The 13,764-nt window shown below is 40.3% G+C and overlaps 1 protein-coding gene across 1 annotated transcript; it reads left to right on the forward strand.

Moving 5' to 3' along the window:
* The first annotated feature begins 1,100 nt into the window (after nt 1–1,100).
* On the forward strand, nt 1,101–13,764 carry LOC125306504 (fucolectin-like). Its single transcript, XM_048261919.1, is given in 7 exon segments — nt 1,101–1,104; nt 1,283–1,517; nt 1,519–1,578; nt 10,069–10,237; nt 10,437–10,555; nt 13,076–13,172; nt 13,729–13,764. Coding segments are annotated over 7 exon segments (720 nt in total).

Raw genomic sequence — 13,764 nt, forward strand, 5'->3', positions numbered from 1 at the left:
TCAGTTATTTGCACCACTGGTTAGATGTAAAACAGCACTTCGTTTCAGACTAGGCTACTGTTACTTAATTTGTGCATTAACAATAACGCTTTCAGACTACTGTTACTTAATTTGTGCATTGACAATAAAGTATTACATGAACTAAAGATGACTAAAATCTTATGTAGAAGAAGAAACATTCACAAAAATCCATCCATCCAAAAATTACCTTTGTTTTTGATAGCTGTTGAAAACGGCATGGAACTGACAGAGATGTTTTGTTTATAAATACATAAAAAAAAAAAAAAAAAAAAATAACATTATGCTGATACCTTTTGCTTTTCCCAAATACAATGTAGCCTACAGGTGTAAGTGACCTTTCATCAATCCAGTTGCAATGGATGAACTGTGATGAACTGCCCTACTTGTGATTGTTTAGAGATTTTAAAGGTTTTATAACAATTCTACATCTTCTTTGGCTATTCTACAATCTATTCACCTTTTCAGCACCAGTAGGGTACTTTCTGTGCAGCCATTTACACACACTCAGGCATGCCAAACAAGCATACACAAAAGTTTCAAGAGTGGGGATGGAGTAAAATATGGAGACAAATTGAAGTGTGATTTATTTTCGCGGAACGGATGTACAGGACTGAGCGGCGGTCATATTTTGTACCGCTATGCGGTACATCTAGTTTTATGAAGAGTAATGTGTTTATTTTAGTCTAACTTTTCATAATGTGCATATTTCTCTGATTACTGCTAAACATAACTTTTTCTTCCTAGAATGGAGACACTTTTCTTGATTATCGACAAACTTTGATAGTCGTGATATTTGTGATATTTATCACACTGTTTCACATAAATACAAACAAGTCATTGTTTTATCATTTTTGTGACTATTATAGCAAAGTATTGCAAAATTCTATACATGTATACTAGTATTGCAAAATGATATATACACACACATACACACTATATATGTAAAGGTTAAGGTATCACGTACTGTAAATGTGAAATGTGCACCTTCCTGACTCCCAGTGTGAAGGGAGGGTGGCCCCCGGGTCTAGAACTCCTATGGGCCTTATCAGCCTAGTGGGGCTACAAGCACGCCAAGTGTCATGGGTACAGGTGCCTTTCATGTACAGTACATGGGTCGGCTATATGACCACTGTGCATGTGTTGCAGGTGGTTTATAAAAGCGTTTTAAATTGTGGCATCCTGACTTCCTTTATCCAAGACTATACAATGGTACTATCTTGCTGTTTAAGTGATGTGAATGTAAAAATATTTTTCTTTACAGCTAAAAATTTGGCATTGTATGGAAAAGCCACACAATCAGACCTAATTGAAAACCCATGGTCAGCGCACAGTGATTCCCACAATGCCATAGATGGAAATCGTGACCCACATTTTTTTCATGGATCCTGCACTGCTACTGATAGACAAACGAATCCCTGGTGGAGGGTTGATCTTTTGAGCCCGTACATAATCACCTCTGTCGTCATCACCAACAGAGGAGACATCTGGCCTGAGAGACAACGGAGCTGAGATTCGTATCGGCAACTCCCTGCTGGAAAATGGCAATAACAATCCATTGTGAGTTTCAAAATGGCTCAGTTAAATGATTAAAGGTGACAGAGTGTTGAAAAGCTATTGAGATAATCAATATTGTTTACTTTTCAACTTCTTTCCCCTGATACCACTCTATGACACTGGGTTGTTTTGTTAGGTGAATGTGTGAGAAATATTCATGGTTTTAAGGGATTTTTTTGTCTGTCTTTGTTTTAGGTATAATGCTGTAAACCCTTGCCCCATATACAACATGTTGCAGAAGTCCACTCGAAATCGAAATAATCAATTAATAAATTCATCTGTCAATCAATCATTCATAGAAATAATTTGTCTTACAGAAATGGCAGGTTTCTGGCAAACATTTCCCACAAATTTGCAACAAGGTCATAGGTCATATTTTCACATGCAAATTAGGTTTCTGGCAAACAGTTGCGGTTAACAGTTCTGGCAAACAGTTGCTGTTCTGGCAAACAGTTGCGGTTCTTGAATTTCCCCTTGAGGATCAATAAATAGCTATCTATCTATCTTAACTTTTGGCAATATTGCAGTAAATTTGCAGCAATGTCATATACAAATTAGATTTGTCGCCAAGTTCACTGGAAGTTTGTCATTATTATGACCGCCGCGCAGCGAAGCGGCGGTCATATAGGTTTAGTCATTTTTTTTTTTTTTTTCGCATGCCCAAATTTCCGCCAATGATTCCCGGACACTGAAAGACCAGGGTACACGAAACTTGGTGGACATGTAACCCCACATGGATAGCATGGAACCATCGCTTTTCGCTTTGATCTGTAGCCCCCGCTGAATTGGACCCCCGAAAGGAGGGTAGGGCAGACACAGTTTTCTGTGAATATCTCAAAAACCGTGAACCGCTGATCTCAAGGGGCCATGTCAACCCATTCCATAACCACTCATTTCATGTATAGCCACCTAGTTAAACACAAAAAGTAAAAATGAGGTGGTGTAACTGAAGGTATCTGTGACCTAACATAGTCAAAACTGCACGAAATTGGAAGTGTAGGATCATTATGACACCCTCTGTATGCACGCCAAGTTTTGTGGAATTCCGTTCATGGGGGGCCACACAATAAATTAATTTATGTTATTATACACCAACTGGCCTGTAGGTGGCCGGAGACAGTTTTCTGTGAATATCTCGAGAACCGTAGGGGCCTAGGAGGTCCACCTTTTTTTGTATGTTGGTCTTAAGGGGCATGTCAACCCATCCCATTACCACTTATTTCATGTATAGCGCCACCTAGTTAAAAATTAAAAAAGCAAAAAATTAGGTGTTTTCATCACAATGTCTCTGGCTGACAAGGTCAAAACTGCACGAAATTAAAAGTGTAGGATCATTATGACACCCTCCGAATGCATGCCAAGTTTTGTGTACTTTCGGTCAATGGGGGCCCTACAATAAAATAACTTATGTGTACATTTAGTGACGTACACCAACAAGGATTCCCGACACTGAAAGACCGGGAACACAAACTTGGTGGGCATGTACCCCACATGGATAGCATGGAACCGCCATTTTTCGTTTTGATCTGCAGCCCCCGCTGGACTGGACCCCAAAGGAGGGTAGTAGGCAGACACAGTTCTCTGTGGGCAGACACAGTTCTCTTTATGGTATGTTGGTCTCAAGGGCCCACATCAACCTGGCTCATAATCACTCATTTGTGATTTGCACAAATGCTGCATTTATTGCATGCAAATATTGCATTTTCATTTTTTATGGTACCCCCACATCAACCTGGTAAACAATGAAAATGCAATATTATTCTGCTTTTAATCGCTCCTATCTTCAGTTAAGATGTTCAGAACTGCACCAAATTGTATGTGTATGATTGACCTGGCATTCTCTGGGGGTATGCCAAGTTTAGTAGAATTTCATCCATGGGGGTCTAAAAATTAGGGTTATGTGTACATTTAGTGACTGTACACTCATTGGTCTGTAAATGGCGGTGCACACATATAAACATGCACACACACAGGCACCCACATACTATCGGGTATTAGAACGGCCGATACATAATTACAAATTCAGTAGGATCAAAAGAAAGCCAAAATAAATATTCATCATCATCATCATGGCTGCATTTTCAGTATTGGCGATAAGTAGTCGCTTTGTCCACTAGATGGCGATCATTGCAGTGAGACGTAATTTTGTTGGAAGTTAAAAGTGGGTTGGGGAAAACAATGGACACTTCCTACAAGGACTGTAATTTACCGCAGCTTAACATCTAATAAGGACAGGACGATGTTCACATGAAGTGTAATTCCCATTTCTTCTTGAAGCCTAAATAAATCTGAGGATGTTTATCGGACATGCTTGGTTTTACTGCAGGTACGCTAATCTTGTAATATCAATAAGGACCTAGGTAATGTTACCAAGAAGGTTGGTTGAGTGATGGAGGCCCATTTGATTGATTGCATTTGTAGAAAACTATAAATGCGGTTATACCAAGCAAATTGATAGCAGCACTGTTTGTATCTTTCGACTGTCATTTATTGCACGTATACAAAATCATTCTGTGCAATGGAAGATTTACCAACGTTACAATCGGGTCTGATACAGTTTTGCCTATACATGCGAGACTGAGACGCCTGTTTATTTTGTTTTAAGTGCGTGCAGGGTGTGAGAGGGGAATCATGTGCTTTGATTACAGCTTGGTAGTTGTAGTTCAGAAATTAAAAAGCACGTGTGTGTGAAGTATCCAAACAATGACACCTTCATTTCATTATGGCTGCTTTTAGCAACACACCTACTAGCTACTGTGTAGTGGGTCCCATTTAGAAGTGGCTACTTCATTCAAGGCTTCCTTGACTCATGGAGCTAAGTGAATGTTATTATAACTTTTCAAAACGATATGGCAGTTTAAGTCCGCTTGATACTGTAAGTCGTAAGCCATTGGTTTCCAAAGGAGATTTTATTTATGCGTCGCCAGCATAGCCTATTGACAATTTATGTTGTAAATAGGCCTACCTTATAATCCTACCTGTAGCTTAGGGAAGCTAACAGCTTTCTATTAGGATCTAGTTTGTTAGTTACAGTTTTGCCATAACTCCCCTAATGCATTTTTGCATTTAGAATAGCCAGAGCGTGTATATCTCAATCGGAAAATTAAACAATATCGGGTGCCTATGGACTAGGCTGGTGAACCCAGCCTGATCTGCCCGCTATTTATTTTTGATTTCTTAAAAGATTGAGCTTGGTCTGATGAAAGCCAGACTAGCCATGGACCTCAGTTACACAATGCAAGAGAACATGAATCAGCCTATATTTGCACGAACAATAACGGACAAAAAGCTCTTCAACTTTGGCCCGTTAAAATGTGTATGAACAGTCTAGCTTAATGCATTTCATCAAGGCCCATTTGGACATGTCAGTTATTTGCACCACTGGTTAGATGTAAAACAGCATTTCGTTTCAGACTACTGTTACTTAATTTGTGCATTAACAATAACGTTTCAGACTACTGTTACTTAATTTGTGCATTGACAATAAAGTATTACATGAACTAAAGATGACTAAAATCTTATGTAGAAGAAGAAACATTCACAAAAAAATCCATCCATCCAAAAAATGACCTTTGTTTTTTTGATAGCTGTTGAAAACGGCATGGAACTGACAGAGATGTTTTTGTTTATAAATACATAATAAATAAATAAATAAATAACATTATGCTGATACCTTTTGCTTTTCCCAAATACAATGTAGCCTACAGGTGTAAGTGACCTTTCATCAATCCAGTTGCAATGGATGAACTGTGATGAACTGCCCTACTTGTGATTGTTTAGAGATTTTAAAGGTTTTATAACAATGCTACATCTTCTTTGGCTATTCTACAATCTATTCACCTTTTCAGCACCAGTAGGCTACTTTCTGTGCAGCCACACACACACTCAGGCATGCCAAACAAGCATACACAAAAGTTTCAAGAGTGGGGATGGAGTAAAATATGGAGACAAATTGAAGTGTGATTTATTTTTCATGAATGGATGTACAGGACTGAGCGGGGTCATATTTTGTACCGCTATGTGGTACATCTAGTTTTGTTAAGTGTGATGGCAAATCACTGGCGAACACATTTGACAGTAGTGGCAAAGTTCTCATTGTTGCTATAGAACTTTGCTGGAACTTTGCATTTAGTCCAACATTGGCAAACTTCTAGCAATATTTTCTAGTAATTCTAGTAAACTTATTTTCCCAATAAATCACCCACAAGTTTGCTGCAAATCTGCAAACATTACATTTTTGTAAGGGTAGATGTGTTCTGTGTCATATAATGATGAGCTGCCTGCAACAACAGCGCGGAGGGGAGCAGTGAGGGGTTAGGTGCCTTGCTCAAGGGCACTTCAGCCGCGACTACTGGTCGGGTTTGAACCGCAACCCTCCGGTTACAAGTCCAAAGCACTAACCAGTAGGCCACGGCTGCCCATAAAGCACTATAACTCTTTACTTTCAGGGCAGTGGTCATATCCTCCATCCCAGCTGGCAAATCCACACCTTCACATGGAATAATGGGGTACAGGGATGATATCTTAATGTTTTGCCTGGACACAACAAGCTTTTGACACTTTGTGAGGTTGAGGTGTATGGATATCCAGCTCCAAATGGTATTATTGTCTGCGTTGTATATAAAGCATGTGACAAAATACAAGATTTTTTCTCTTTTTTTTTTTTTTTCTTTTTTCGCATGCCCAAATTTCCGTCAATGATTCCCGGGACACTGAAAGACCAGGGTACACACTAAACTTGGTGGACATGTAACCCCACATGGATAGCATGGAACCATCGTTTTTCGTTTTGATCTGTAGCCCCCCGCTGAATTGGACCCCCAAAAGGAGGGTAGGGCAGACACAGTTTTCTGTGAATATCTCGAAAACCGTGGGGTTTAGGAGGACCATTTTTTGTATGTTGATCTCAAGGGGCCATGTCAACCCATTCCATAACCACTCATTTCATGTATAGCTCCACCTAGTTAAACACAAAAAGTAAAATGAGGTGGTGTAACTGAAGGTATCTGTGACCTAACATAGTCAAAACTGCACGAAATTGGAAGTGTAGGATCATTATGACACCCTCTGTATGCACGCCAAGTTTTGTGGAATTCCGTTCATGGGGGGCCACACAATAAATTAATTTATGTTATTATACACCAACTGGCCTGTAGGTGGCCGGAGACAGTTTTCTGTGAATATCTCGAGAACCGTTGGGCCTAGGAGGTCCACCTTTTTTTGTATGTTGGTCTTAAGGGGGCATGTCAACCCATCCCATTACCACTTATTTCATGTATATAGCCACCTAGTTAAAAAATTAAAAGCAAAAATTAGGTGTTTTCATCACAATGTCTCTGGCTGACAAGGTCAAAACTGCACGAAATTAAAAGTGTAGGATCATTATGACACCCTCCGAATGCATGCCAAGTTTTGTGTACTTTCGGTCAATGGGGGCCCTAAATAAAAATAACTTATGTGTACATTTAGTGACGTGACACCAACAAGGATTCCCGACACTGAAAGACCGGGGAACACAAAACTTGGTGGGCATGTACCCCACATGGATAGCATGGAACCGTCATTTTTCGTTTTGATCTGCAGCCCCCGCTGGACTGGACCCCCGAAGGAGGGTAGGGCAGACACAGTTCTCTGTGGGCAGACACAGTTCTCTTTTATGGTATGTTGGTCTCAAGGGCCCACATCAACCTGGCTCATAATCACTCATTTGTGATTTGCACAAATGCTGCATTTATTGCATGCAAATATTGCATTTTCATTTTTACCCCGGTAAACAATGAAAATGCAATATTATTCTGCTTTAATCGCTCCTATCTTCAGTTAAGATGTTCAGAACTGCACCAAATTGTATGTGTATGATTGACCTGGCATTCTCTGGGGGTATGCCAAGTTTAGTAGAATTTCATCCATGGGGGGGTCTAAAAAAATTAGGTTATGTGTACATTTAGTGACTGTACACTCATTGGCCTGTAAATGGCGGTGCACACATATAAACATGCACACACACAGGCACCCACATACTATCGGTATTAGAACGGCTGATACATAATTACAAATTCAGTAGGATCAAAAGAAAGCCAAAATAAATATTCATCATCATCATCATGGCTGCATTTTCAGTATTGGCGATAAGTAGTCGTTTGTCCACTAGATGGCGCATCATTGCAGTGAGACGTAATTTTGTTGGAAGTTAAAAGTGGGTTGGGGAAAAACAATGGACACTTCCTACAAGGACTGTAATTTACCGCAGCGAACATCTAATAAGGACAGGACGATGTTCACATGAAGTGTAATTCCCATTTCTTCTTGAAGCCGAAATAAATCTGAGGATGTTTATCGGACATGCTTGGTTTTACTGCAGGTAATGCTAATCTTGTAATATCAATAAGGACCTAGGTAATGTTACGTTAAGCGTTGGTTGAGTGATGGAGGCCCATTTGATTGATTGCATTTGTAGAAAACTATAAATGCGGTTATACCAAGCAAATTGATAGCAGCACTGTTTGTATCTTTCGACTGTCATTTATTGCACGTGCTACAAAATCATTCTGTGCAATGGAAGATTTACCAACGTTACACCGGTCTGATACAGTTTTGCCTATACATGCGTGAGACTGAGACGCCTGTTTATTTTGTTTTAAGTGCGTGCAGGGTGTGAGGGGAATCGATGTGCTTTGATTACAGCTTGGTAGTTGTAGTCTGTGAAATTAAAAAAGCACGCGGTGTGAAGTATCCAAACAATGACACCTTCATTTCATTATGGCTGCTTTTAGCAACACACCTACTAGCTACTGTGTAGTGGGTCCCATTTAGAAGTGGCTACTTCATTCGCGCTTTCCTTGACTCATGGAGCTGCGTGAATGTTATTACAACTTTTCGCCAGGATATGGCAGTTTAAGTCCGCTTGATACTGTAAGTCGTAGTTACCATTGGTTTCCAAAGGAGATTTTATTTGCGTCGCCAGCATAGCCTATTGACAATTTATGTTGTAAATAGGCCTACCTTATAATCCTACCTGTAGCTTAGGGAAGCTAACAGCTTTCTATTAGGATCTAGTTTGTTAGTTACAGTTTTGCCATAACTCCCTAATGCATTTTTGCATTTAGAATAGCCAGAGCGTGTATATCTCAATCGGAAAATTAAACAATATCGGGTGCCTATGGACTAGGCTGGGTGAACCCAGCCTGATCTGCCCGCTATTTATTTTTTGATTTCTTAAAAGATTGAGCTTGGTCTGATGAAAGCCAGACTAGCCATGGACCTCAGTTACACAATGCAAGAGAACATGAATCAGCCTATATTTGCACGAACAATAACGGACAAAAGCTCTTCAACTTTGGCCCGTTAAAATGTGTATGAACAGTCTAGCGACGCATTTCATCAAGGCCCATTTGGACATGTCAGTTATTTGCACCACTGGTTAGATGTAAAACAGCATTTCGTTTCAGACTACTGTTACTTAATTTGTGCATTAACAATAACGTTTCAGACTACTGTTACTTAATTTGTGCATTGACAATAAAGTATTACATGAACTAAAGATGACTAAAATCTTATGTAGAAGAAGAAACATTCACAAAAATCCATCCATCCAAAATGACCTTTGTTTTTGATAGCTGTTGAAAACGGCATGGAACTGACAGAGATGTTTTTGTTTATAAATACATAATAAATAAATAAATAAATAACATTATGCTGATACCTTTTGCTTTTCCCAAATACAATGTAGCCTACAGGTGTAAGTGACCTTTCATCAATCCAGTTGCAATGGATGAACTGTGATGAACTGCCCTACTTGTGATTGTTTAGAGATTTTAAAGGTTTTATAACAATGCTACATCTTCTTTGGCTATTCTACAATCTATTCACCTTTTCAGCACCAGTAGGCTACTTTCTGTGCAGCCGCACACACACACACTCAGGCATGCCAAACAAGCATACACAAAAAAGTTTCAAGAGTGGGGGATGGAGTAAAATATGGAGACAAATTGAAGTGTGATTTATTTTCGCGGAATGGATGTACAGGACTGAGCGGCGGTCATATTTTGTACCGCTATGTGGTACATCTAGTTTTGTTAAGTGTGATGGCAAATCACTGGCGAACACATTTGACAGTAGTGGCAAAGTTCTCATTGTTGCTATAGAACTTTGCTGGAACTTTGCATTTAGCGTCCAACATTGGCAAACTTCTAGCAATATTTTCTAGTAATTCTAGTAAACTTATTTTCCCACAAATCACCCACAAGTTTGCTGCAAATCTGCTGCAAACATTACATTTTTGTAAGGGTAGATGTGTTCTGTGTCATATAATGATGAGCTGCCTGCAACAACAGCGGCGCTTGGGGAGCAGTGAGGGGTTAGGTGCCTTGCTCAAGGGCACTTCAGCCGTGACTACTGGTCGGGGTTTGAACCGGCAACCCTCCGGTTACAAGTCCGAAGCACTAACCAGTAGGCCACGGCTGCCCATAAAGCACTATAACTCTTTACTTTCAGGGCAGTGGTCATATCCTCCATCCCAGCTGGCAAATCCCACACCTTCACATGGAATAATGGGGTACAGGGATGATATCTTAATGTTTTTTTGCCTGGACACAACAAGCTTTTGACACTTTGTGAGGTTGAGGTGTATGGATATCCAGCTCCAAATGGTATTATTGTCGTTGTATATAAAGCATGTGACAAAATACGCAAACTATTATTTAAAGTGATAAAGATGATGCTCAATGCTTCTTTTTGAGATAGGATGCATATCAGGTTGTGGTCTGTCAAGTGGCATATGGGATCAGGATCTGACACAGTTGTATTACAATATGGCAGCATCTTGACTTGATTTGTTAGTGTGTTGGTGTGTTTATGAACAGGTGTTCACACATGATCGAGATAAGGATTGGATGACACAGAAGAATCAGATCTTCAACATACTCCACCACTCCACACATGGGAATGATACATATTATTATGACCGCCCGGCGCAACTTAAGTGAGATTTTTCTTTTTTCTTTTTTTTTTTTTTTTTTTTTCATGTCCAAATTCCGTCAAGGATTCCCGACACTGAAAGACCGGGTACCACGAAACTTGGTGGGCATGTAACCCCACATGGATAGCATGGAACCATCGTTTTTCGTTTTGATCTGTGGCCCCCCCGCTGGACTGGACCCCCCAAAAGGAGGGTAGGGCAGACATAGTTTTCTGTGAATATCTCGAGAACCGTAGGGTTTAGGAGGACCATTTTTTTTGTATGTTGATCTCAAGGGGCCATGTCAACCCATTCCATAACCACTCATTTCATGTATAGCTCCACCTAGTTAAACACAAAAAAGTAAAAATGAGGTGTTGTAATCGCAGGTATCTGTGACCTAACATAGTCAAAACTGCACGAAATTGGAAGTGTAGGATCATTATGACACCCTCTGAATGCACGCCAAGTTTCGTGGAATTCCGTTCATGGGGGGGCACACAATAAATTAATTTATGTTACTATACACCAACTGGCCTGTAGGTGGCCGGAGACAGTCTGTGAATATCTCGAGAACCGTTGAGCCTAGGAGGTCCACCTTTTTTGTGTATGTAGGTCTTAAGGGGGCATGTCAACCCATCCCATTACCACTTATTTCATGTATAGCGCCACCTAGTTAAAAATTAAAAAGCAAAAAATTAGGTGTTTTCATCACAATATCTCTGGCTGACATAGTCAAAACTGCACGAAATTGAAAGTGTAGGATCATTATGACACCTTCCGAATGCATGCCAAGTTTTGTGAACTTTCGTTCATGGGTGGCCTAAAATAATTTATGTGTACATTTAGTGACCATACACCAACAAGGATTCCCGGAACACTGAAAGACCGGGGTACACGAAACTTGGTGGGCATGTAACCCCACATGGATAGCATGGAACCGTCGTTTTTCGTTTTGATCTGTAGCTGGACTGGACCCCCCGAAAGGAGGTATAGGGCAGACACAGTTTTCTGTGAATATCTTGAGAACCGTAGGGCCTAGGATGACCAATTTTTTCCGTATGTTTGCCTCCAGGGGTCATGTTAACCCATTCCATGTGCACACATGTGCAGAAACAGATACACACGCACACACATACATTCACAGTAATCATACGTATGACACATACTCACACAGTAGACATATGTACGTATGCATGCATATGCACAAACACACATACGCACAGGGTGCGATTTGTAGGGGGGGATGGTGAGGATTTCCCCCCCTCTGGTTTTCCTATCCCTACCTCTGCTAATTTTTATCCCCGGTGGGGACAACATTTATCCCCCTCTGCCCTTCATATTGATTAATGCTACTTCATATAAGTAAAGTGCTGCAACGTGAGAACAGTCTAGTAGGCTAGCCTACATAATAATCTGACATCAGAAACGCACCGTCACCGTCAGCACTCATGCTGCTGTGCTGACACAGTGGCTGCATGATAACTTAATTTGGCCTTGATCGTGTAGGACATTTCAGAATGTCGAGTGTGTAATCCATCATAAATGGCTAGTTTCAATGGAAAAGTTAACTGGACAAATGAAAGAATACGAGAAGGATTCAGTGAAGCATATCGTCATATTTTAGAACCTTCAAAATTAGAGAACTGATGCAACTGAGATTGAGTACAACTGCACGTAGAGTAGAATGTATAGGCCTATTGTCCGAAGGAACTTACATTAAATGAGGAGATATTTGCTGAATATCACAAAAAGTGTTACAGAAATTGCTTAGCATCGCTTATTTAATGGCTCTCTATCGAAACACCTGTAGTTTGCGGAGGACGAACAAGAAAGCACTCGTTTGATAAATCAGCCAGTAGCCTAGGCTAGGCCTAGTAGACATAACTTTCAGAAATAATCTGTACTGCAAAAATGAATGTTGGTGGGTATTTAAACTATCTAGCGGGTGTTTTAACAGCTGCAAGAAATAGAAGCTTCATGGTCTTTATGTTCTGGTTTGTAAATTATTTTCATAAAACTTCAAGTTGCCCTATAACTTTACTCTCCAAACTCTTCACTGCACTGTAGCCAGTTAACTGACAGTATGATAGTAGGCTATTTCTTTTCTGTAGGCTACAATAAACACATTTATTTTTTCAACTTTTGCAATATTACGCACTTGGCTACTGAACGCAAATCAGCAGGAGAGAGAATGCACGTAGCCTACGCAACTAACACTGTTAGCCAATTCACTAACTTAAGACTTAAGTGCCATCATATACAACGTTTTTTTGCACAACAAATACAGAAAGGATGGAGGCAGCAAAAGTAGAGGAGTAATTTCAGATGGTCCTCTGAAGAGATACTTTATGTATGTGTGTGTGTATGTGTGTGTGTATGTGTTGTGTGTGTGCCTACTGTATGTGTGTGTATGTTACTCTACATAATCTGTTACAGACTACTGAAATAATGGTAGTGTACTGTAGACCTATGCACATGGACCCTGTATTAGTATTCAAATCCTTTTTTCAGGTGTGCAGTGATCTCCTCTATTCCTGCTAGGTTCTCTGAGACCTTTGAGTGTCATGGGATGGAGGGACGCTATGTTACCGTGGTGATTCCTAGACGTGCAGAGTATCTAACACTCTGTGAAGTGGAGGTATATGGATCACCACTGGATTAAAGTCCAGAACTACACAATAAGACCAAACACAATAAATGGACAGTTATAGGACTGTGAGAGACTTTCCTGTGAATACTACAAAAGTGTAATGGATTAGGATCACAGACTGCGCCTTTAACTGAATCCAGTTTCACATTAAACCTAGCCTGGGAACGCCCATGAGAACCTTTGTGATCCCAGGCTACATTAAACCGATAATTCAGTTTAATTTCTGTATTTCCTCTCCGGGCCCTTCTCCTGCTATTTCTGTCTCTCTCTCTCTCTCTCTTTTGTTCAGATGTAATGTATTCTTAGTGCCAGGTACATGGAACTGCCTGTTTGGATCAGGTCGATCTCACTGGTTTGCCTTCCTTCAGGGAGGAGGCGTGAGGTGGTAGTAGCTCTGTGGGGAGACCAAATGGAGCAGGAACAAGTGCTCTTGCCGCAAAGCCACCCGCCCGCCACTGACAAGTTCATTTGTATGTAATTACTTACCCCAGCCACGCGTGTGAAATAGACATTTGTCACCTTGACACTTGGATTTCTATCTTAGATTAATGCTCTATTAATCTCCATCCTCTTTATATAG

This window comes from Alosa alosa, chromosome 13, assembly GCF_017589495.1.
Source record: "Alosa alosa isolate M-15738 ecotype Scorff River chromosome 13, AALO_Geno_1.1, whole genome shotgun sequence".
NCBI lineage: Eukaryota > Metazoa > Chordata > Actinopteri > Clupeiformes > Clupeidae > Alosa > Alosa alosa.